Genomic DNA, 25,541 nt, shown 5'->3' with positions numbered 1-25,541 from the left:
TAACAGGCCACTTCAGCCCATGAGCCCATGCCACACAATGACACCCAAATAACCTACGACCCGGTATGTTTTTGAAGGGTGGGAGGAAAGCAAAGCCCCCAGGGAAAACCCACGCAGACATGGGGAGAATATACAAACTCCTTATAGACAGTGCAAAATTTGAACCCCGGTCCTGATCACTGGCGCTGTAATAGCATTGCGCTAACCGATGCCTCACATCACCTTGAATCTATCCCCCTCATCTTAAACATGTCTTCGAGTGTGTAACATTTTTGCCCTGGGGAAAAAGATTCTTACTGTCTATCGTATCTATTCCTCTCATAATTTTATAAACTTCAATCAGGACTTCCTGCAGCCACCAACAGTTCAGAGAAAACAAACCAAGTTTGTCCAATTTCTCCTCATGCCCAATCCAGAAAACACCATGGTAGATCTCTTCTGTTTGCTTTCCAAAATCTTCACATCCTTCATGTAATGGAGTGACCAGTATTGTACACAGTACTCCTCTCCCAATCAACCTCTCCAAGTTCCCACCTAATGCCACTGTTAACGATCTTTCTCCAATTTAGGAACTTCTGGACCCATCCTATCTTTCTCCATAACTATTTTAAATGGAGTTTTAGTCACTAGTACCAAAGCACTTCTCCGCTGTCACTTCAGTCATTCACCCATCTCATTCCCTTGGCGAAGGTCCAGTGTTGACCTCTCTCTATTAGGACCCTCAATATATTGATTTTTAGCAACTTTCTTGGAGACACTTGTTATCCACTGTGGCTACCTTTACTCCTCGGACATTGTTTCTGTTTTCCTGACATTAATAATTTTCTGTTTTTGCAGATTGCTCTGGACATTGACCAAGAGGCAGCTGACCAGAATAGATATTTGGAAGGCATGGTGAGTACATAGAACATTGCAGCACAGTGCAGGCCCTTCAGCCCTCGATGTTGTCCCAATTTGTATTTAGCTAAAAAAAACACTAAACCCTCCATATAGCCTATATTTTTCTTTCATCCATATTGCCAATGTAAGAGTCTCTTAAATGTCACTATTGTTCCAGCCTCCACCACCACTCTCGGCTATGCATTCCATTCTATGTGTAAATTTTTTTTTTAAATTTTACCCTTGATGTCTCCCCTAAACTTTCTTCTGTTCACTCTGCACAGAATCTGTCTTCTGGTGTTTGCTATTCCTGCCCAGGGAAAAAGGTGCTGGCTGTCCACCCTATCTATGCCTCTCATAATCTTGTAGACCTCTATTAAATTTCTTCTCATCCTTCTTCACTCCAAAGAGTGCTAACCTTGTCTCAAAAGACATATTTTCCAATCCAGGCAACATCCTGATAAATCTCCTCTGCATCCTCTCCATAGCTTCCACATCTTTCCTACAGTGAGGTGGCCAGAACTGAACACAATACTCTTAAGTTTGGTCTAATCAGAATTTTATAGAGTTGCAACGTTGCCTCATGACTCCTGAACTCAATCACCCAACTAATGAAGCCCTGCAAATCATAGGCCTTCTTAACAATCCTATCAACCTGCACATCGACCTTCAGAGATGTATGGATTTGGACCCCCAAGGTCCCTCTGTCCCTCCAGACTGTTGTATCCAACCATTAACCATGTACTTTGCCTTGCCTTCAAGTTTGACCTTCCAAAGTCCATCACCTCACACTTATCTGGATTGAATTCCATCTGCCACTCTTCCACCCAACTCTGCATCCTGTCTGTATCCTGTTGTAACCCACGACTTCTTCCCTGACTTCCACAATTCTTCCAACCTTTGTATCATCATAAAGTAGGTGATCTTTATTGTAAAAATGTTTTCTAGTCTGAAGGAAAATATCCAGCCCTTGGTGAATGATGGGCAACATCCATATCTGGGTCAATGATGGACAATGTTCAGATCTGGGTGAATGATGGACAGTGTTCAGATCTGGGTGAATGATGGATCATTGTTCGGGTCTGGGTGAATGACGGGACAGTGTTCAGGTCTGGGTGAATGATGGGACAGTGTTCAGGTTTGGGTGAATGATGGGACAGTGTTCAGGTCTGGGTGAATGATGGGACAGTGTTCAGGTCTGGGTGAATGATGGGACAGTGTTCAGGTCTGGGTGAATGATGGGACAGTGTTCAGGTCTGGGTGAATGATGGGACAGTGTTCAGGTCTGGGTGAATGATGGGACAGTGTTCAGGTCTGGGTGAATGATGGGACAGTGTTCAGGTCTGGGTGAATGATGGGTCATTTTACAGATCTGGTGAATGATGGATAACGTTCAGGCCTGGGTGAATGAGGAGTCACTCAGTAACATCTCTACCACAGTGACTACCTCTGATAGAGAGTCTAACTGCCTCTCCTTCACAGTCACTGGCACCGTGTCCCCACCATCAACAACCTGTACGGCATCTAAACTCAACTCAGCAGCTACAGAAACCATGGAAATATCCTGCGTGTCCTGTGCCCAGTGACACCCCAATGCCTCTCCACCAATTATTACTAAGTCCCTAATCATTATCATCCCACCATTTTCCTTATGTTGAAAGGTGAGTACTTTTGCTTCATTGGAATTTCTCTATTTTTTTCTAACATTTGCTGCCTCCTACCTTGCTTTGTGTTATCAACAATCATGACACAGAAGTATTGCTTCAATTTAGTCATGATTTATTCTGTGTTTTTTTTGTTCAGGACTCTGATTTCTTAAGTGCCACTGGCCTTTTGACGGGAAGCGTGAAGCGGTTTTCCACGATGGTTAGGTCAGGCAGAGACAATAAGAAGCTGTTATGCTACACATCTGTCGGCCTGGTGATCCTCTTTTTCATCTTGTACCTCCTCGTTACCAGGATGCAGACATGAAAGGGTTACTCTCACACAACATGACACGGAACTGATTGATACTGCTGAGAAGATGGACTGCACCCTCCTTTACCTCAGGGGTTTCACCAGGAAGAGATCTGTCCCTCGATCAGCCTGGGAATCAGGAAGGTGTACTTTGATTCTGGTGAGGGAATGTGATTCTTTATACTACCATACCTGCACTCTACACCCCCCCCCCCCCCCGCCCCCACCCGTCTACAGTGCAGTAAATGGACCAGTTAAAATCTTCAGTCCAAAGACTGGCCTGTGTTTGAACTCCAATGTACCCACAGAACTAAATCACAGGGTAAAATGGAGCTCCTGAATCCCAATTGGAAGAAAAACTCTGAGCAAAACAGCACCTTTATAATCATCATATTAGTGTTTCATTTATTTTTTTGTGTATTCTTGGAGATCATTTGCCAACACCAATTTCCTGATTTAATAATAATTCTGTGTTAAAGAACATCTTTTCCAAAGTTTGTTGACACCTCCCATAGCGAAGTCACAATTGAATTCAGTTAGTGTATTTTCAGTGTTTCCACTGAATAAATGTGAATGGTCTCAACAATTGTTACCTTTTATTGCAGTTCTCCTTCATGACCCAGCTCTGTCACTCAGTAAGGTCTCCGCTGACGCTAGGCATTGTTCATGTTCTCCCTGATGTTCACTTTCTCCAGTTCCCTGATTGCCATCCCAGTTCTCAAAGCAGAGAGCTCCCAAGATTTACAACCCATGCGTAAAGAAATTTCACCTTCACTTAGTCCCAAATGATTAATCCTTTACTCTTAGGTGAGTGTCCTTGGATATAGACTTCATACAGGGATAACCTCTCTGCCCAGTCAATTCCCCTCAGTCTCTTACATGTCCCATTCTTCCATTGGTCAGTAACTCAGTATTCCTTCACAGGCCTGTGTTGCCAGAAATCAGTGTAGAGAGCTCAGTGTACTTCACTGAGTCCAAGGAATCCCCTCTTCTAGTTCAGAGACCTAAACTGTGTATGGTACTCCCAAGTCTGACCAAACTCTTGCACATCACAGCATTCTTGCAGTGAAGCTCAGGGTTTGCTTTCCCAATTGGTGATGTACTTTCGTAACTGAGTTGTCTCATGTTAATTGGCACGCGTGGATCCCTAGAACATCTGGATCCCCAGCCCACCACCATTTAGACCAAAAGACATAGGAAGAAAAATAGGTGATTCAGCCCATCAAGTCTGGCCTGCTATTTAATCATGAGATGATCTAGTCACCCACTCAGCTCCAATATCCAGCCTTCTCATAACCTTCGATGCCCTAGCTAATCAAGAACCTGTCAATCTCTGCCTTAAATACACCCAACGATCTGGCCTCCACAACTGCCTGTGGCAACAAATCCCACAGATTCACCACCCTCTGCCTGAAGAAATTCCTTTGTATCTCTGTTCTAAGTGGACTTCCTTCAATCCTGAAGTTGCGCCCTCTTGTCCTAGACCCTCCCACCATGGGAAACACCCTTTCTATATCCACTCTTTAGACACCCTAGCCCAGCTCCTTGTTGGGTCAGGTATTGACTCTCATCCTAGCTCCCTGTGAGGATGGGTACATACTCTGTCCCAGCTCCGCTTGGGGATGGGTACAGACCCTGTCCAATCACTGAACTTTGTCCTGAAGTGACTCTTGGTTGAGAATTAACCTCAATCATTGAATTCAGTGAATATTTTGAGATTAAGGCTTAGTAAACACAAAAGTAATCAATACAAAATATTGATGTTTTAAGATCGAGGTGAAAATTAATTGCCAATTTCTATTTTATTTCACTCTTGTTGCTTTAACTTTTGGGGGTGGGGTTTGTTTTATTGCTCTAACCATATTCATCCACAGCAAGACACCCAACTAAAATCATCATTCAGAATGAAGGCCATGAGGTGGACAGGGAGTCATTCTATGCAGGAAATCTGGGGCTGCCTTGTCATGTGCCCAGGTTTCTCAGCGGTGAAGTATGCAGCAAGTTCATAAAACTATTTTGAACATTTCCAAGTAATAGAGCCAGGCTGAAAATAAAGCATTGCCTCCACTGTGAACAAGCGGTTATACTGCATCGACAATGATTGGTGTCACGTACTCTGAGTGCTTGATGCCAAAGGAAAATGCGGGAGCGACGCTGCGGTTGATGAAAACCTGTGTGAGGACAGAGGGGAGTGTGATCAACTTCAGGCATTACAGTAAGCTTATCCTACTTAGAACCATGAAGCATTACAGCCAGAAATCAGGCCTTTTGGCCCTTCTAGTCTGAGCTTAAGTATTATTCTGCTTTGTCTCACTGATCTGCACCCAGACCATAGCCCTCCATAACCCTCCCATCCATGTACCTGACCAACTTCTTAAATGCGAAAATTGATCTTGCACTCACCACTTCATTCAATTAAGTCTGACCAATAAGAAAGTTAAATAGATGAAAAAACACCTTTTTCCACAAATATATCCTCAGTGTAAAACCAGTGTGGTCCTAATTCTCTTAAAACAGTTGTAAGGCTGGTCTATAACAAGGTAAATTTTTTAAATTTAAATTCTAAATTTAGACATAAAGTACTTTTTGGCCCATGAGTCCATGCCGTCCAATTTACACCCCATTAACCTATACCCACCCTGGTATGTTTTGAACAATGGGAGGAAACGAGCATCCGGAGAAAACCCACGCAGACACGGGGAAAATGTACAAATTCCTTACAAACAGTGAACTCCAGTCTGGTCCCAATCGCTGGTCCTGTAACAGCATTACACTCACTGCTATGCCAACCATGCCGCCATTATTAGGTATTAGCAGGACAGAGACCAGTCGTTATTATTAGGTATTAGCAGGACAGAAACCAGACACTAGCCCAACTGGTCGCCATAACAATTGGTTATCCTGGCCAACTGGTTGCCAGGCTATCCGGTCCCCTGGCCAACTGGTTGCATGGCCATCCAGTCCCCTGGCCACCCAGTTGCCAGTAAAATCTGCACCAGCCCAACTGGTCACCAGGCTAACTGTCTGAGTAAGTGTTTAATCCTTCTGATGGAGTCACAGAGACTGGACTGCAGAGTGAATGTTCATATCACAACCCCAACCATTCTACCCATGCCACATGAGAAGTGGAAGGCCGCTCAGTTGTTTTTTTTTAATATAATTTATTTTGTTATATATATTTTATTAGAAGATTAGTTTTTATTTTCATATATAATAATATATTTCTTTATCTCTGTTTTCTTTGTTAGGAGAATTATTTCTAATATGTCACATTTTCACTCTTTGGAATGTATACATGATACACTATATAAACTTGGACATCACATTTTAATTGTGTTATTTCTACTCTCCTTATGCTGTGTATATTATGAAATGTTAATAATAAAAAGATTGAAAGAGAGAGAAATGGAAGTGTTTTTAAACATTTCCAGGGAAGGCGGCTGTGCCTGCAGCACATACTCTGATGTCTCTTGTCGAAATTTAATATTTCTGGTTGTGTTTACCCCAGCATCCCTCATGATCTGCATCTGAAACCTAAGATCAAAAAGCCAAGGCTCAAAACCACTTGTTTGGCTTGTGGTTTGATAAACTGAGATTGAGCACCAGCTCTCTGACACTACCAGGTACCTCCTTGTAGACCATGCCCCATCACCAAATAGTCATTGACTCATTTCCTGAAGAAATCCATCTCAATGTGTGTGTTCACCTCCTCCTCAAGAACCACATGTGTCCTGGTCATGACATCATTCAGACTGCTGTCCACAATAATCTCCCCCCATCTTGACCTAGTCCATAGAACACTACAGCATAGAAACGGGCTCCTTCGACCCTTCTAATCCACTGATCTGCACCCCAACCATAGCCCTCCATACCTCTCCCATCCATGTATCTGTCCAAATTCTTCTTAAATATTAAAATTGAGTCCACATTCACCATTTCAGCTGTCAGCTCATTCCACACTCCCACCACTCTCTATGTGAAAAGGTTCCCCCAAACTTTTCTCTTTCATCACCTACCTTCAGTGGAAAAAGCCTACCTACGTACTTTAGTCTATCCCCTTCATAATTTTAAATACCTCTATCAAATCACCCTTCATTCTCCCTTGCTGCAGGGAATAAAGTCCACCTATAACGTCTGATGCCCTGCACCTCTTTTGACAATTTCTAGTTTCCTATAGGCTCAACCATAAGAGGGGTGAGAGTATGGAACAAGCTGCCAGCTGAAGTGGTGAATGTAGGCTCAATTTTCATATTTAAGAAAAATTTGGACAGGTACATGGATGGGAGGGGTATGAAGGGATATGGACTGGGTGCAGGTCAGTGGGACGTGGCAGAATAATAGTTTGGTGCAGACTTTAAGGGCCAAAGGGCCTGTTTCTGTGCTGTAATGTTCTCTGGTTCTATGTAAAGTTGTTTCCACTGTTAGATGTGACTAGAACTAGGGGACATTGTCTTGAGTTTCAGAGGAACATAAGGAGGAGCTGCTTTTACCAGAGAGTAGTGAATTGTGGAATTCTCTACTTAGGGAAGCTGTAGAGGCTGCGTCATTAAATATATTTAAGCACAGTTCAATAGATTTTTGGATAGTAGGAGAACTAAGAGTTATGGGGGAAAGACATGTAGCTGGAGAAGGCACAACTGACGATAGTCTATTCCCGCTTTTAATTCTTATGTCCTTATGTTAATATTAAGATGTTGGACCGAGGAAATCAGTGTTAGTGAGGAGCAGTGAGTGAGGTTAGAGGTGAATTATGCCTTGTGCAACCCAGGTTATGAGCAGCAAAGAACTGGTGCAAGTGACAACTCCAATGGCAGGTCAGCTTCCCATTACCTTCTCTGGACTGTGACTCCCCGGTCCAGGTTTCCTCGTTGAATCACCAGGCAGCTGGTTCCGACCAATCAGACTGAATTGCGGGGATTTCTGTTTGTATACATTGGTGTCGGTGACTCTGTATGCTCCTGGCCCTGGAGTCTGCATGAAGGAACAAAGGGTGATTTGAGAAGGTGCTGGCACCCACCCATCCCCACAACCTACCAGGGTTTCCACCATTCAAACCCCACTCTAACCCTCACAACTCCCATCCAACACAACCTACATGGTATGGCATCATCGTCCTGGCTGGCTGCATCACAGTGTGGTATCGTTGTTGCATAGAAATGGATCAGTGGTCAATCCACAGAACCATTAGAGTGGCAGGATTCTCCCTCCACCCCCACCACCACCATCAACATGTTCTCCGGAGGAATTATGTGATGGAGTAGTGGCCGGTAGGAAAATACCAGCCCTCTCCAGAAAAAAAGGAAAAAAGTAAAGAAAAAGCAAAGCCACAGACACACAAACCACAACAAATAAAAAATAAAGGTGTGGAGGAAATGGCACCAAATAAAGAAAAGCCAAAAGCAACAGGAAGAAAAGAAGAAGGAAAGACATCAGAAGAGAAAGGTGAAGACCTTACCTGTACGAAGAAGCAGGGACCTGCCGTGGAAAGAGGAGCCCACTCCCTGAGGTCAGTGGAAACCCCGCAGGGTCGCGACCCACCGAACGCAGAACTACAAAGATAGCTCATGGAACCAAACAGATGCGCACAACAAAGACAACACCGATGGGAGGTGGGACCAGCTGTGGAGTGGAACTCCACAGCTTTAACATCTGAGAAAGACCCGACAGCAGGGCTCCCAGGGGGAAGATATAGAAAATAACGGGAACGGGAGGGAGGAGAATGAAAAAAGGAAATCAAAGACACAGCAGATGACCAGCCCAGAGGAAGAGGACCAACATCAAGACACCATGAAAAAAAACCAACAAACTGAGACAAACAGCCCAACAAGAAAGTCAGAAGAGACACAGATACAGGGAAGAGAGGTAGAGGACAGAGGTCCTGGAGCGGACACAGGGGAAGAGGAGGGAGAACATCAAGCTCTGCACAGAGAAATAGAAGATAAAGGGAATGGACTGTACATAGAAAATTTTTTGAAGAATATATGGAAGCAGTAAAAGAATGGCAGACATGAGAATTTAATGAAATAAAAAGAAGAATAAAAGGTACAGAAGAAAAAGTGAGTAGATTAGAGTTGGTCATGACAGAAATAGGGAAAAGAGTAGACAAGGTGGAAGAACGAGAAACGGCCGTAGAAATGGAAGTGGACGACTTAAAAAGGAATATGGAAGAATCTGATAAAAAAAAGTTAAAGAGACACAAGAGGTGTTAGCTCAGAAGATGAAAATAATGGAAAACTATAGTAGGAGAAACAATATAAAGATAGTGGGCCTTAAGGAAGATGAAGAAGGCAAAGATATGAAAGAATTTATAAAAGAATGGATCTCCAAGGTCCTAGAAATGCCAGAAATACAGGAAGGAATGGAAATAGAAAGGGGACACAGAACATTAGCCCCAAAATCACAGCCACAACAAAAACCAAGATCCATTCTAGTAAAATTCCTGAGATATATGACAAGGGAAAATATATTGGAGAAGGCAATGAAAAAAAATGAGAGAAGACAAAAAGCCACTGGAATACAAAGGTCAAAAAAAAAAATTTCTACCCAGACATAAGTTTTGAGCTGAAGAAGAGGAAGGAGTTTAACGCAGCAAAATTGATCCTATGGAAGAAAGGCTATAAATTTATGTTAAGATATCCAGCGGTGCTTAAAATGGTTATCCTGGGGCAGCAAAGCAGACTGTTCTCGGATCCGGAGAAAGCACGAGAATTTGCAGAACACCTGCAAAACAAACAGAGAGATGAAGAGATGTAACAAGAACAAGAATGATGACAAACTTCATATAAAGAAGAAAAATAATGTATAAGAAAGAACTAAGAAGGGGAGTAAGGGGGGAAATTAAGAGGGTGAGCTTTGTTGTATGTAAAGATAAAAGTTTTCTGGAGGGGGCTGGGTGGGAGAGAATAACAGTCACTGCAAAATCAGTTGACACTTGCGAGCAGGTTCGCAATCCAAATGGAGAGGGGAGTTGTGGTTGCCCGGCAAGGGACAAGGAGCAACTCAGAGAGGGGGGTACATTTGGGGTTAAGGGAATTTTGGATGTGGGAATAGTGGAAATATTTTATGTTTTAGAAGTGTTGTTACAATGTGTTCAAAGAAAGAAAACAGAAAGGGATAAGGAGGAAAGGAGGTGTTGAGGAAGCGGAAATGAGAGGTAAACAAAGTATGAAATGGCCATGTTGAACTATATGACTATAAATATTAACGGAATACATAACCAAATCAAAAGGAAGAGGCTGTTAAATTTACTGAAGAGAGAAAAAATAGATATAGCATTTGTGCAGGAAACACATCTAACTGAAGTGGAACATAACAAATTAAAGAGAGACTGGGTAGGACACGTAACGGCAGCATCATATAATACAAAAGCCAGAGGTGTAGCTATATTAATCAAAAATGTGCCAATCAAAATAGAGGAGGAAATAATAGATCCAGCAGGGAGGTAAGTAATGATAAAGTGTCAGATATATTCAGAATTTTGGAATTTGCTCAATGTATATGCACCTAATGAAGAGGATCAAAAATTTATGCAAAATATCTTTTTGAAGATTATACTGACAGGAGGGGACTTTAATCTTAATTTGGACTCAAAGATGAATAAAACTGGAAAAAAAACTAGCAAAAAGAACAAAGTAACCAAATTTATGGTTAAATCGATGCAGGAAATGCAACTTTTGGATATATGGAGGAGACAACACCCAAAGGAGAAGGAATACTCATATTATTCGGGTAGACATAAAACATACTCAAGGATAGACCTGCTCCTGTTGTCAGCCCACATCCAAGGGAGAGTTAGGAAAACGGAATATAAAACTAGATTGTTATCGGATCACTCACCCGTTATTAGCAATAGAGCTGGAGGATATCCCACTGAGAACGTATAGATGGAGATTAAACTCCATGCTACTTAAAAGACAGGATTTTAGAGAATTAATTGAGCAACAAATTAAAATGTACTTTGAAATAATTACAGAATCAGTGAAAGATAAATTTATACTATGGGATGCAATGAAAGCATTCATCAGAGGGCAGTTAATAAGTTATGTAACTAAGATGAAGAAGGACTACAATCGGGAAATAGAACAGCTGGAAAGGGAAACAGCAAGTACAGAAAAAGAATTAGCAATAAGGGAAGATACAACAAAAAGAACATGATCTCCTGGGATCATTGAAGAGGACACACAAAATCATTGAGGACCCCTTCCACCCTGCACACAGCATCTTTCAGCTCCTGTCAGAGAAGTTGATACAAGGAGTATCAGAGCCAGCACCACCAGGTTGAGGAGCAGCTTCTTCCCATGGGCAGTGAGAATGCTGAATGACCAAAGGAACTGTTCACACTAACCATCTGAGACTCGTGTACTAGACTTATATTTATTTGTGTGTTTGTCCTACATATGTATTGTTTGTCTGTATGTGTGTTATGTTTTGTTGTGAGTCCATGTTTTGCACTGAGGACCAGAGAACACTGTTTTGTCGGGTTGTACTTGTGCAATCAGATGACAAACTTGACAACCAAGTGTGGCATAAAACAGCCCTGGTAAAACCATATCAAAAGTGAGATGTTCTTCATCTCCTGCAGAGGAAGGTGGTTAGAAGTCATGTGGCCTGGGCTAGGACATCACTGCTAGAGATCTTTAGGGCAGGCCCTGTTCCCAACCAGTTTTATCTGTTTCCCCCATCATAAGGGAGTGTTGTGATGGTTACATGGTGTTCAGATAATCCTCAGCAAATATAGAAGCCCATGTCTGTGTGGGCTGAGAAGAGACAAAGTAACATTCATGCCACAAAAGTGACTTTCAGTTCCAGTCTCAGTGTCCCCATGTGACGTTACGGCTTTATAAGGCACTGGTCAGGCCTCACTTGGAGTACAGGGTACGGTTTTGGGGTCCTTATTTAAGAAAGGATGTGCTGGCATTGGAGAGGGTTCAGAGAAGATTCACAAGAATGATTCTTGGAATGAAGGGAAATGCATGTGAGGAACATTTGATTGCTCTTGGACTGTATTCCTTGAAGTTTGGAAGATTTGTGGGGTTGGGGGGGCTTGTGGAAGCATTTTGAATATTGAAAGGCCTGAATAGAGTAGATATGGCAAAGTTTTTTTCCCATGGTAGGGAAGTCTAGGACAAGAGGGTACAACAGGATTGAAGGGGGTCCATTTAAAACAGAGATGTGGAGGAATTTCTTTAGCTGAGTGGTGAACCTCTGCTGGAATTTGCTACCACAGGCATCTGTGGAGGCCAGGTTGTTGGGTGTATTTAAGGCAGAGATTGATAGGTACCTGAATAGTCAAGGTATCAAAGGTTATGGGGAGAAGGGAGAGGTGTGGGGCTGAAAATGGATCAGCTCATGATGGAATGGTGGGGCAAACTTGATGGGCCAAATGGCCTGCTGCTGCTTCTATTTCTTATGGCCTTATGTGGGCGCTGTCGCTATTCATCCTGCAGCCCTATGCTGAGGCCATTCAGGGTGGGCTGGAGAATGTCACCACTCATAATCAAATGGAGTCACGCAGCATGGGACAGATACTTCAGGCCATCTCTCCCGTGCTGACCATTGGCATTCTGGGCTGGTACCATTTGCCTGCATTTGGTCCGTAGCCTTCTCAGATCCTCCTGTTCACATCTCTGTCCAAATACCTTGTGAATGCTGTAATTGCACTCACTTCCACAGTTCCCTCGACAGACCACCGTCTGAGTGATAAGGATGCCTCTGAAGGACACCAAAAATCTTCAGAAAGGCCTCAGTGAACATTAAATTTTGCAGCCATGAGATTGATGGGTTATGAACTCATATCTCTGAATCCAGTGAGCTGCTGATCAGTAACATTCACTCCACTCCCAGATGGCACCCAGCTGAGGGAGATGTTACCTTCTGGAAGTCTTCGTGGAAGCTGCCAGTTTTACTCCGTCCGCTGAGGGAGAAATTGGCAGAAGAAGATTTGGTGACAATATTTGGACCCAGTATGGAAGGCAGGAGGTAGGCAGCAGGGCCTGGAATGAGACACGAGAGTTATGGTATCACCCTCAGAATCAACCAAAGTTTGAAAGAAACTCTGTGGATATAAAATGCAAAGCATATTCCTCAGATCCTAGAAATCAGCCTGTTGCCTTTCCGACTTTCAATTCCAGGATGTGGAAGTGAGAGATTGGGAGAATTCGACAAACCTAACACTGGGATTGAATGTGAACAAAGACTTGGAAGGAATATACAGAAACATGGAATGGGAGAGAAGCAGAAGTATGTGTTTGCTCCTGAAGTCCTGCAGATAATAAACAGACGTGAGGATATAGTCAATAAATATTTCAAAACCACCATTGCCACAGTGGAAAAGGAAGAAACAACTTTAAACTCCAGAGGGTTGTTAACTCACCTGTGACATCACGGGCACCAGTCTTCACTCCATCAGGGTCATCTACAAGAGGTGGTATCTTAAGAAACTAGCCTCTATCCTCAAGGATCCCCACCATGCCCTTTTCACTCTACTACTATCAAGGAGGTGATACAGGAGCCTGAAGATGAACACTCAGCAGTACTAGGACAGCTTCTTCCCCGCTGCCATCAGATTCCTGAATAATCAGACACTGCCTTACTTTCTTGCACTATTTTTATTTATTGTTGTAAGGTGGTTTATATAAATGTTTGCCCTGTGATGCTGTGGCAAAACATTAAATTTTGTGACATGTTCATGACAATAAATTCTGATAAATCCTATCACCATAGATTCCAACCTTGTCCAAACCAAACTCTACATCTCTACTGATGTTGTTCCCATATTCAGAAAGACTATAATGCTAGAAGCCAGAGGTTACATCAGTGCGGAACTCCTGACGTTCCAATGGCTGGGATTTATGTCAGTTAGAAGGCAAGGACTGACTAGAGAGGTGAGGAATAAATCTGCAGGTGCTGGGGTCTAGAGCAGTATGCAAAAGTGCTGGAGAAAGTCAGCAGGTCATTCAGCTTCCATGGAAAATAAAGGGCTGTTGACATCCTGAGCCCTTCATCGGGAATGCTGAAAATCAGACAAGACTCCTGAATAAAGGTGGGGCAGGGGGAGGAGCACAGGCTGACAGGTGATGGATGGATACAGGTGGGAGGTGGAAGAAAGAGCTGAGAGGTGAAGGGGGAGAGGGCAGAGGGCTAAAATGGGTAGAATTGGAGAAGGGATGGGAAAGGACTGGGGAGCTGGAGGAAGAGAGACAGTGAAGGACAGAGAGAGACTTGGGGAGAGGGTTAATGGAAAATGGAGGTCAATATTGATGCTGTTTGATTGGAGAATGCTGAGACGGTCAGGGCATTGGGAACTCGGAGAGCAGGCAGCCAGGGCCAAAAATAGGAGGGGGTGGTGGGGAATCAATTTTTTACACGTGCATATCCGGTAGATCCTTTTGTAAACTTCCAAATCCCTCCTCACTGTCCAATATTATCACTAATTTTGGTGTGACCTGTAAAGTTACTAAACATTGGAATTGTACTGCTTTCCAAATTGTTGATACAATTGGCAATCAACACTGGACCCTGCAGCACACCGCTGGTCTCAGGCCCAATCTGAGTAACAACCCTTCACCACTGCACTCCTACTGTTGAGTAATTCTGGACCCAACAGGCCAGTTTACCCTGGATTCCATGTGATCTGACCTGGACAATACCACCATGTCCAACATTGTCCAAAGCCTCGGGCCACGTAGACCATGTCTATCATTGAATTTTTTGAGGAAGTAACTGAGAAGACAGTAGTAGATATGGTTTACATTGAGTACAGTGGGGCTTTTGACAAAGACCCCCCCCCCCACAATAAGCCGGGATATTGTATGCAGTTCTGTCCACCCCCATGAGAGAAAGGATGTAGAAGCAACAGAGGGAATGCAGAAGAGATTCACCAGGATGGAAGGAAATGTTTAAGGGTAAGATTACCAGTGGATAAACTGGGATTATTCTCACTGAAACACAGGCTGAAGGGTGATCATACAAAGATTCATAGACTTATAGAGGGTATAGGATAGTCACTGTTTTTCCAAGGAGAGGGGAGTGTAAAACTATATGATTAAGATGAGAGAGAAAATATTTCAAGATCTGAGGCACACAGGAGATGGTTGGTATATAGAATGAGCTGCCAGAGGAAGTGATAAGGGGAAATATATGTTTAAGAGACTTGGCAGTTACATGGATAGGAAAAGTTTAGAGGAAGATGGGCCAAAAACAGGCAAATGGGATTAGCCCAGGTAGGCACCCTGGTCAGCATCATCAAGTTAGGCTGAAGGGCCTGTTTCCTTGCTTGATAAGGCAGGTGCTGAGAGGATACTAACCTATTGAATGCACATGTAGGAAGACATAAGCAGTTATGGAGGCCAAGTCATTGGGTGGATTTAAGGCAGAGATTGATAGGTTATTGATTAGCCAGGACATTAAATGTGTTGGGGAGAAGGCTGGACATTGAATAGGAAAATGGGTAGACTCATGATTAAATGGCGGGGCAGATGTGATGGGCTGAATGACGAATTTCTGCCCCTGTGTCTTACGGTTAAAGAGGCTCTTGGGATTACATGTGCACCTGGAGTTCTGAGCACAGGTTCTGCTTCCTTACCTCAGCTTGGTACAGAGGGGTGGAGGGTTGCTCACTGGAGAGACTGTGTTGACAAGACTAAATTTATCAGAATTTCCAGGGGGTGGAGGTTTCACAAAATCATTCCTGACCTGAGCAGCCAGTTGCGGGGAGGACCGTTTCCATGACTGCTGGCTGTCGGATTAGGTCTCTCTCAGTCTTGCTTCTTCACTCAGAGAGTGAACCACTTGCCTAGAAATCTGTGGAATCTTGATCGTTGAATTCAGTCAGAAGACAGCTTGATAGATATAGAGACATGAGAAATATTGGGACGGGGGATCAGCCATCAGCTTGAAGAAAGGCGGACAGTCCGCAAGGCTGAGTGGCCTCCTGATTCTAATGCTCTGATTGGAATAAGCACAGAATAAGTGTTCCATTGGAGGCAAAGGTGAGTGAGAGTCTTTAGGCATGGACTCAATGTGGATGGGACTCAGTGACTGAGGTCAACAGGTAGGAAAGTAGAGGGTAAGATCAGGTGAGCACGATCTAATTCCATGGTAGGAGGCTAGGGCAGTGGCAGAGATGCTCACCTGGTGACTGGTCCGTCCTGAGGCCCTTAGTCCTTCCAGCAATGGAGAATGCAGGGGCAGCTGTGAATGCTGATCTTCCAGAGTTCTCTGGGGCATAGGTACCTGTACATGCATCACACAGAATGGGTGAGGAGCCCCAGCACCAGTCCAGAATTACAAGGCCAAGATGGGCGGTGAGGGCAGCAGACAGAGGCGGATCCATGTGTGAGGGGTAAGTGGGGAAGAGATGGTAAAATGGGAGATGGTGTATAGTATGGTTGAGTTCAGCATGGGGTACAGTGTTTGGGTTGTGTTTGGCTACGTGTTTAGGTTGCATTGGGGTACAATTTTGGGTTGTGCTAGGTGCTGTGTTTGGGTTGCATTGGGGTACAATTTTGGGTACCGTGTTTGGGTTCAGTGCTGGGATACCGTGTTTGGGTTCAGTGCTGGGATACCGTGTTTGGGTTCAGTGCTGGGAGACCGTGTTTGGTTTCAGTGTTGGGAGACCCTGTTTGGGTTCAGTGTTGGGATACCGTGTTTGGGTTCAGTGTTGGGATACCGTGTTTGGGTTCAGTGTTGGGATACCGTGTTTGGGTTCGGTGTTGGGATACCGTGTTTGGGTTCGGTGTTGGGATACCGTGATTGAAGGTGAGCATTTGTGGAATTAGCCCAGCCTGATTCCCCTGTCCCATTACCTGGTCCTGGGGTCTGGAATGAGCTGATCACCTTCGGGCGGCTGTAGAGAGAGTAGGCGGGAGCCCTGTCCCTGCCCCTCCTGGTCAGATGGGACTGGATGAGATAGGCAGGCCCGGGGGAGCTGTCCACCGTCAGACGGGCATGGGGAACGCCGAAGCTGTACGCTGGAGAACGGAATTTGGTTGTATCGTGCTGCTCGTAACCTGGGGTGGTGGTGGGGGGGCAAGGTAGAGGTTACAGCCTCATCAGTCAGGTAGGCAAGAGGAGTCCAAGTAGCAGTGAGTTGGCTGTGGGATAGGTACAGTAGGGAAGGAGGGGATGGGAAGGGAATTAGGAGGGGGAGGGGAGGTGGGAGAGGAGGTGGAGGTGGGATGGGAGGTGGGAATACAGAGCAATATGACGGGTTGCAGAGGATGTGGAAATTCAGTGCTGGAGTGGTTTAGCACACAACCTGGCCCTTCAGCCCAATGTGTGCATGCCAACCTTTTTGACTTCTTCAGTGATCCCATTTGTCTTGCACAACTCCTGTCAGTTGGAAGCTACTCGAACCACCAAGGCCACATCTGTCAGAGAAATCAAATCTTCCTTCTTCCCTTATTACATAATTGTAATCTGCATTTGTGATTCAATATTGACTGATATTTGGCTTTGTGGGAGGGAAATCGTTTTGATAAGAGTTTTTTGAAGCAGTCATGCTCAGGACTACTGAGGATGGTGCAAAGAACGTTGACTACATGGACTTTAGCAAGGCATTTGGTAAGGTTGTACACAGTAGACTGGCCTGGAAGGTCAGATTGCATGAATCCAGTTGGATAAAGGATTGGTTTGCTGGTGGGAAGCAGAGGGTAGTGGCGGAGGGGTGTTACTGAGAATGGAGACTGTGACCAGTGATGTGTCACAGGGATCGATGCTGTAATGATCTGGATGTCAGTGTTAACAGTGTGATTAGTAACTGAACACGGCATCATAACTGGTGGTGGTGTGGATAGTGAGCCAGGTTGTCTAAGTTTATCGACTGAGTCAGTGGGCCAACAATCGGCAGACAGTATTTAATTCAGATGAGTGCAAGAGATGTTGCATTTTGTTAAGTCAAACCAGATCAGGACCTGCATGGTAAATGGTGTGACCCTGGAAAAGAGAGAGAGAGAGAGAGAGATGGAAGAATTTGCCTATTTAGTTGTGAAAATGAAAATGATGCCGAGACTGCAGTCTCTCTTCCAGTCATTGCCTATTCTTTTGCCTTGTAATTTTTGTAAGAGTCTCAATGGTCATATAAGACCATTTCTTTGGAATAATAAAGTGCCTAGGATCTCCATGGAGAAACTGGTGAGGGAATATAAATTGGGGGGATTAAGATTGCTGGATTTTTAAAAATATTATCTAGCAGCACAGGCGAGGTTCCTTTCATCCTTTTTTGAAGAGGAGAGCTCTCCCTCATGGACCCAAATAGGGTTGCATACAGTGAGGGAGGGGGCAGTGAAGGATTTTATATACAAATGGAATGTCAAAATAACAAAAAAAAAACCATTTTAATACATATGATTAAAATTTGGCATGAGATTAATGAATGTATTGGGAAAAAGTGGGGATATCACCAAAAGCACCATTGTACCCATGACCTTGGGTAATAAACTTCTAAATATTTGGTATGAGAAAGGAATTAGGCATATTGAAGATTGTTACGAGGAAGGGCTACTTATGTCCTTTATACAATAAACTTCTAAATATTTAGTATGAGAAAGGAATTAGGCATATTGAAGATTGTTACGAGGAAGGGCTACTTATATCCTTTATACAATTAAAACAGAAATATGATTTGTTGAATGGAAGCTTCCACTGTTTCCTTCAATTTCCTTCTTGCGAGAAAGATAGGGTCCCACAATGGTCCTGCCCTCCAGTCATAAAGTGGAGGGGATGCTTCGGCTGGGAAATGCACCTAAATTTATAACCAGTATATGTTTTGTTCTCCTAGGCAAAAGTGCTAGGCTGGGCCTACAAAGGTTGAAGGAGAGGTGGGAATTGGACCTGGGTATTATAATACCAGAGGGGTGTTGATCTGATTGGTGTTTGGATAGTATGACATCAACATTTAATGCGAGATATGGACTGGTTCAATGCAGTTTTCTATATCAATTATATCAGAAAAACTACACAAATCAAAATCTGAAATGTGCTTCAGGTATTGCACTGAAATTGGAACCTTTTTACATTCTACCTGGTTGTGTGCAAAGGTAAGAGCATTTTGGCAGGATATTGCTAAAACATTAACAAGAGAAATAGGAGTGACTTTCCCATGTGACACAGAGCTCTACTTTCTGGGCAACCTTATGGACATTAGCTGACTAAATTTCATATTTGCTTTGTTAAAGTAGCTCTGTCTGTGGCCAAAAAGTGAACAGCAATCACTTGGAAATCTGACTCCCCTCCTTTTTGCTTGATGGGCTGCAGAGTTACATAGTTGTATGCCCATGGAGAAAATTATTTGTAACTTCAAGAATAAATATGACTCATTCATTAAGATATGGCAACCGTACTTGGATTAAATAGGGGTGTAACGATGTGATATCCCCGAAAAATAATTATGAAAAATGAGAGCTCTGATAGTGTATGAAGTTATATTTTTGTATTTGTGGGAGGGGGGAATTTTATAAATATTTTATATACTTAAGAAAATTTTTTGAAGAAGTTGGCACACAGAGGGGGTAATGTTTGGAAACATTTAGAAATCTACAGCAAGTGCAGGCCCTTCGGCCCACATTGTTGTGCCAACCTAATAACCTACTCTAACAAACTGCCTAGAATGTCCCCACTGCATAGCCCTCCATTTTTCTCAGCTCCATGTACCTATCTAACAGTCTATGAACGGATCCTACTGTTGCTGGGAGCACATTCCATGCACCCACCACTCTCTGTGTGAAAAACCTACCTCTTAACATCCCCCATGTAATTTCCAGGCACCTTAAAATGACGCCTCCTCGTGTTCACTATATCAGCCCCGGGGAAGATACTTCTGGCCATTCAAATGGTCAATGCCTCTCATCATCTTGCATTCCTCTATCAGGTCACCCCCTCATTCTCTGTTCCTACAAGGAGAAAAGACCAAGTTCACACAACCTAACCTCATGAGACCTGCTCTCCAATCCAGGCCACATCCTCGTAAATCTCCTCTACATCCTCTCTGCAGCATCCACATCCTTCCTGTCGTGAGGTGACCAGAACTGAACACAATATTCCAAGTGGGGTCTAACCGAGGTCAATATTACCTCACGGCTCTTGAACTCAATCCCACGGTTAATGAAAGACAAAAGACCATCTGCCTTTTTAACAGCTCTATCAACCTATGCAGCAGCTTTGTGTGTCCTACAGATACAGACCCCAGGGTCTCTCAGTTCATCTGCACTGCTCAGAGTCCTCCCATTAACATTGTATTCTCCCTTCAAATGTTCCCAATCAAAATGTATCACTTGACACTTTTCTGGGTTAAATTCTATCAGCCACTTTTCAGACCAGCTCTGCATTCCCACCAATGTCCCTCTGAAATCCTCCGGTAACCCTCCAGACAATCCACAGCATCTCTGTGTCATCCGCAAACTTATTAACACACTCTTTCACTTCCTCATCCAGGTCATTTATAAAAATCATAAAGAGGAGGGATCCCAGAACAGATCCCTGCAGAACACCACTAGTCACTGACCTCCATGCAGAATACAAACCATCTACAACCACCCTCTATCTTCTTTGGGCAAGCAGATTCTATATCCAAAAAGCAAGGCCCCCTTGGATTCCATGCCTCCGTACTTTCTGAATGAGCCTTGCATGGGGAATCTTATCAAATGCCTTACTGATACCAAATCCATTACATCCACTGCTCTATCTTCATCAAGGTGCTTAGTTACATCCTCAAATAATTCAATCAGGCTCGTGGGACATGACCTTCCTCTGATGAAGCCATTCCGACTATCCCTAACCAGATAATGTTTCTCTAAATGCTTATAAATCTTGTCTCTCAGGATCTTCTCCAATAGCTTCCCCACCACTGATGTAAGACTTACTGGTCTATAATTTCTGGATCATCTCTAGTCCCTGTCCTCAATGATGATGTGAAGATCATTGCCAGTGGCTCAGCAATCTCCTCCTTCGCCTCTCAGTAGCCTTGGGTAAATCTAGTCTGGTCCTGATGACTTATCTAACTTAATTGTTTTCAAAAGCTCCAACACATCCTCTTAATGTCAACATGCTCGAGTGTTTCAGTCTGCTTTAAGTCATCTTTATTATTGCCAAGGTCCATTCTCAAGAGTTTCTTGTTCTTCGTGCTCTTGTAGAATCCCTTGGACTTTTCCATAATCTTGCTCATCAAAATCTCATGGTCTCTTGGAACAAACACAGCACAGCCCAGTACAGCCCCTTTGGCCCATGATGTTGTGCCAACTCATATAAATTACCAAAAAGTACTAAACCCTCCCTACCTCATAACCCTCTATGTTTCTTCCATCAATGTGCCTATCTGAGAGTCTCTTAAATGCCCCTATTGTTCCAGCCTCCACCATCCCCAGCAATGCATTCCAGGCACCCACAACTCTCACTATGTTTAAAATTTACCCCTGAGGTCTCCCCTAAACTTTCCTCCTTTCACTTTATACAGGTGTCTTCTGGTGTTTGCTATTCCTGCCCTGGGTAAAAGGTGTTGGCTGTCCACCTTATCTATGCCTCTCATGATCTTGTGGTGCCTTCTAACACTCCCAAGTCCTTTCTTAAGGTTTATGCTGGCAATCTTGTAATTCTCTAGAGCCCTATCAGTTCCAATCTTCTTAAGCCTCTCATAAGCTTTTCTTCTTAAGACAAAGGGTGAGGAGAAGGTGTTTGCCTTCATCGATCAGGGCAATGATTACAGGAGCAAGGGCATCATGGTACAACTAATCAAAATGTTGGAGAGATCATACATGGAATACTTTGTGCAGTTCGGGCCACCAGCTTTAGGCAGGGTGGTATTAAGTGGAATCCTGATGTGTGGAAAAAATGAATGGTCATGGTCTTTTTCCCATGGTAGAGAGCATAGATTTAAGGTTGGTGGAGGGGGGGGTTTAAAGGGACCCAAGGGTCACCTTCTTCACACAGAGGGTGATGGGTGTGTAGAACAAGCTGCTACAGGAAATGGTGCAGGGACAGTTACAATGTCCCTGGGTATATGGATGGATTTAGGCCAGTGGTTCTCATCTTTTTTTTACACTCACAAACCATCTTAAGTAACCCTTTTCTAACCATATCCTATCCCATAGGACAGTGCTCTGTGGTTAGTAAGGGATTTCTTAAGATAGTATGTGGATGGAAATAAAAAGATTGAGAACCACTGGTTCTCAGGATTCCTCTTGTCCTTACCTACCGCCCCACCAGCCTCCGCATCCAACACATACTCCTCCGCCATTTCTACCACCCACTACTTGATCACACCACTAGACACATATTCCCCTCTTCTCCCCTCTCTGCCTTCTGCAGGGTTCGCTCCTTCCATGACTCCCTTGTCCACTCCTCCCTCCCCACTAATCATCCCCTTGGGACCTACCTCTGTAATCGCAGGAGATGCTCCTCTTGTGCCCACATTTCCTCTCCCAGTACCATTCGGGGCCTAAAAGAGTCCTACCAAGTGAACCAACATTTCACTTGTCAATCTTCAGGGGTCATCTGGTTCTCCTGCTGTGGTCTCCTCAACATCGTAGAGTCTGGGCGCAGACTGGGAGATCGCTTTGTTGAGCACCTCGACTCTGTCCACCATTATAGCGTGGCTCTCCCAGTGGCCACCCTTTTCAATCTCCATCCCATTTCCTTGCTGATATAACGGGTCATGGTCTCATGTATTGCCAGAGTGAGATCACCCTAAAATTGGAGGAACAACACCTAATCTTTTGACTGGGCACCCTCCAACCAGAGAGCATTAATATTGACTTCTCTGGCTTTCGTTGAACCATTCCCCACCCCCACCTCTTTGCTTTCCCCCATCTCTCCGGTCCCTGTCTCCTTTCGCACAGACATGATAAATTCTACCTAGTCCCTTATCACATCCAATTGACACCTTTTATTGGTCTGGATTCCTCCTCCATTGTTTGAATTCTGAGTCTGATATATCCTGCTTCTGCCTTTCTGATTTTTTTTCTCTTGAAGAAGGGCTCAAACCCAAAAAGTTGGCAATATATCTTTGTCTCCTACAGAAGCTGAAAAGACCAAGAGTTCCTCCAGCATTTCAATGTTTTTACTACAATCACAGCGTCTCCATCCTATCGTGTTTCTCCCCGTGACTAACACTGAGCACTGCCCCACTGTACGGAGCCACAACACAATCAGAAGCTAAGCTGATGCCATAGCAACAACACAATCCCTTCACAGCAGGAAACAGTGCAAAGAGGGACACCCCCCTCCCCCCCCCCCCAACAGTATTGTACTTGCTCCCCGTGACTTAGCACTGTCCCAGCAATGGCCTAGTCACCCACCTACATCTGCAACCCTCCCCAGATGTGTCTGGATCTCCTTAACACAATTCTGTGCCTGCCTCAGGAAGGGCACAGAGAAGATTCACCATGACGATGTGGGAGTGGAGGGCTTGTGTTATAAGGAGAGGCTGATACTTTTCTCCCTGGAACATAGGTGGCTGAGGGATTACTTTACAGAGGTTTATAAAATCACCAGAAGCATCGATCAGGTGAATGGTCACAGCCCTTTCTGTCAAGGTGAGAGAGGACAAGACAGGCAGGTTGTGAGCAAATGGAAGAGCTGCTAGAGGAAGTGGTAGACACTGGTACAATTAGTTTTTAAGAAACATTCCTAAGGTACATGAATGGGAAAGGTTTTGAGTGAAGGGACCAAATATAGGGGTTTTGGCTGGCAGGGATGTGTTGGGCTGAGATGCCTGTTTCTGTGCTGTGTGACTATTTTACTCCCCTCGATCATAGCTGCTGAACCAAGATGGACAGCACAATTCACCCCCAGGGCTGCTCCAGGCTGTTCTCCGTCTGGCCAGTGTGCAGCTGACCCTCGAGTCGCCAGCCCACGCTGCGGGGTCAATGCATGAAAGCTTCTTGCTGTGAAGGTACCACGTACCCATGGAGCCGGGAAGCCCGTACTTGGGCCCGGGACTGCTGTAATATGCTGCGATAGGTCCTCTGGGTCGGTGGGGTCGCCAGGGTCCAACCCATGTCCCGGAGCTCATGGCTGCGATGTGGAGAGGCTGCACCACGAACAGGGCTCGTACACAGGACCTGCAAAACACAGGACCCACAAAAAAAAAGACTAAAATACACAGAACTCGCAGGGTCGGCGCCAAGGGGGGCATTCGTGGGCATGGACCCCCTAACGAGGTGCTGTGCCCCCCCCACTCGCAGCCATCACATGCTGTCAGCCCCTCACCCAGCTGCATCACTAGCGTGCGTCAAGCATCACTAGCATCCAGATTGACTCTCCATCTTCCCTGGCTGTGTCCATTGGCACAAGTAGGTCCTACGTATCCGACAACACACTCTGTGCCCCCACCCCCCCCCCCCCTCGTTGGCACATTTTCAGTCAACAGCACCCTTCCCCAACACCCCACCACCACTCGCTGAGCAAGTTCTCGAGCACTGGATTGTTCCCACCTCTAACATTCGTTCTGCCGCCAACCCTGAGATTGTGCAAAACACAGGACTCACAAAATACAAAGCTGCAAAACACAGACCCATACACAGAACCCACAAAACACTGGTCATATACAGGACCTGCAAAATACAGACCCGCACACAGGACCCGCAAAACACTGGACATGCATAGGATCTGCAAAACACAAGTCCCGTAAAACACAAGACCTGCACTCAGGATCCACACACAGGACCTGCAAGACACAGGATCCATGAAACACCATAGGCCTTGCAAAACAGGACCCACAAACCCCAAAAAACTGGATCCCTGAGGTACAGGATCTGCAAAGTGCATGACCTGCAAAACACAAGACCCACAAAGCACAGAATCCACAAAACTTGGTCTTCAAAACATGGGACCAGCAAAACACAGCACCTACAAAATACAGGATCCACACATATGACCTGCAATACACAGGATATGCGAAACACTGGACCTACAAAACACAGCAAGCAACCCCAAAAAAAACCAAGATCCTCACACAAGATCTATGCACAATACACAGTGCCCTCAAAACACAGGATCCATACGTACAGAATTAGCACTAAGCATCCGCAAAAAATTATCGACCCGCGGTATCCACAAAACACAGGACCCACAAGACACAGAATACCGTATACACAGACAGGACGCACCTGGAGATGAACGGACGGGCAGAGCTTGGGAAGGAGCCGGGAAGGATGGGCAAGGGTGGCGGGGCAGCACGCAGCCGACACCGGACTGCTGCCGTCGCCGCGAACTCTCGCACCAAGTGTCCGGCATCCCCATGGAGACTGTACACAATGTGCACTGAGCTCCGCCCTGGTCCGGAACGAAGGTCGTGGGCACGAAGGGGTTTGGATCCACCTCCGTCCCGAGACTGAGCTACTCCGGATCCGCGCCGGTCCCGACAGTTACTCCGGACCCGCGACGGTCTCCAACAGTTACTCCGGATCCGCGCCGGTCCTCGGAGCTACTCTGGATTAGCGCCAGATCCTGGAGCCACTCTAAATTGGCTCTAGAAATTGAGAAATCGAGTCTCCCTCATCCCAGAGGCATCAACGTCATGAAGTTTGACAGGAGGGAAACAGGCCGTTTGGTCCATCTAGTTCATATTGACCCTGTTATAGACCATGCAGTACATTTTGGAAGATCAGACCAGAAGGCTGAGTACAGGGTTAATGGTTGGATACTTAAGAGTGTGGATGAACAGAGGGACCTTGGGGTGCAAATCCATACATCCCTCAAGGTTGCTGCACATG

The 25,541-nt window shown here is 44.8% G+C and overlaps 2 protein-coding genes across 19 annotated transcripts in view; one reads left to right on the top strand and one right to left on the bottom strand.

Annotated features, from left to right (window-relative positions):
- bet1l (Bet1 golgi vesicular membrane trafficking protein-like) overlaps positions 1 to 3,421 on the top strand; it is a 42,942-nt gene extending 39,521 nt beyond the window's left edge. For all 18 annotated transcript variants that reach the window (XM_069904474.1, XM_069904479.1, XM_069904399.1 and 15 more), the window contains 2 exons: positions 838 to 894; positions 2,683 to 3,421. In XM_069904474.1, coding sequence (XP_069760575.1) covers positions 838 to 894; positions 2,683 to 2,850 — 225 coding nt within the window. In that variant the 3' untranslated portion in view covers positions 2,851 to 3,421. The remainder of the gene's footprint in view (positions 1 to 837; positions 895 to 2,682) is intronic.
- LOC138746251 (ciliary microtubule associated protein 1A-like) lies at positions 3,214 to 25,040 on the bottom strand. Its single transcript, XM_069904361.1, has 7 exons — positions 24,936 to 25,040; positions 23,731 to 23,888; positions 16,641 to 16,844; positions 15,967 to 16,068; positions 12,706 to 12,827; positions 7,666 to 7,806; positions 3,214 to 5,006 (listed from the first exon to the last, which is right to left on the bottom strand). Exons 2-7 carry the CDS (start codon positions 23,837 to 23,839, stop codon positions 4,917 to 4,919), a joined length of 768 nt encoding a protein of 255 aa, XP_069760462.1. The 5' UTR covers positions 23,840 to 23,888; positions 24,936 to 25,040; the 3' UTR covers positions 3,214 to 4,916.
- Positions 25,041 to 25,541: the final 501 nt, after the last annotated feature.

Source organism: Narcine bancroftii, chromosome 1 (genome assembly GCF_036971445.1).
Source record: "Narcine bancroftii isolate sNarBan1 chromosome 1, sNarBan1.hap1, whole genome shotgun sequence".
Lineage (NCBI taxonomy): Eukaryota > Metazoa > Chordata > Chondrichthyes > Torpediniformes > Narcinidae > Narcine > Narcine bancroftii.
Note: the sequence above shows the minus strand (reverse complement) of the source record. Positions and strands in the feature narration are given on the sequence as shown.

Bases quoted from the DNA above. Each gene is read 5' to 3' on its own strand.
- LOC138746251 (XM_069904361.1), bottom strand. From the start codon at position 23,839: ATGAGCTCCGGGACATGGGTTGGACCCTGGCGACCCCACCGACCCAGA. The intron at 16,845-23,730 runs GTACGTGGTACC...CCACCACCCCAG, and splicing joins CGGGCTTCCCGGCTCCATGG to GTTACGAGCAGCACGATACA. The intron at 7,807-12,705 runs GTAACATCTCCC...TCCTTCATGCAG, and splicing joins TCCACGAAGACTTCCAGAAG to ACTCCAGGGCCAGGAGCATA.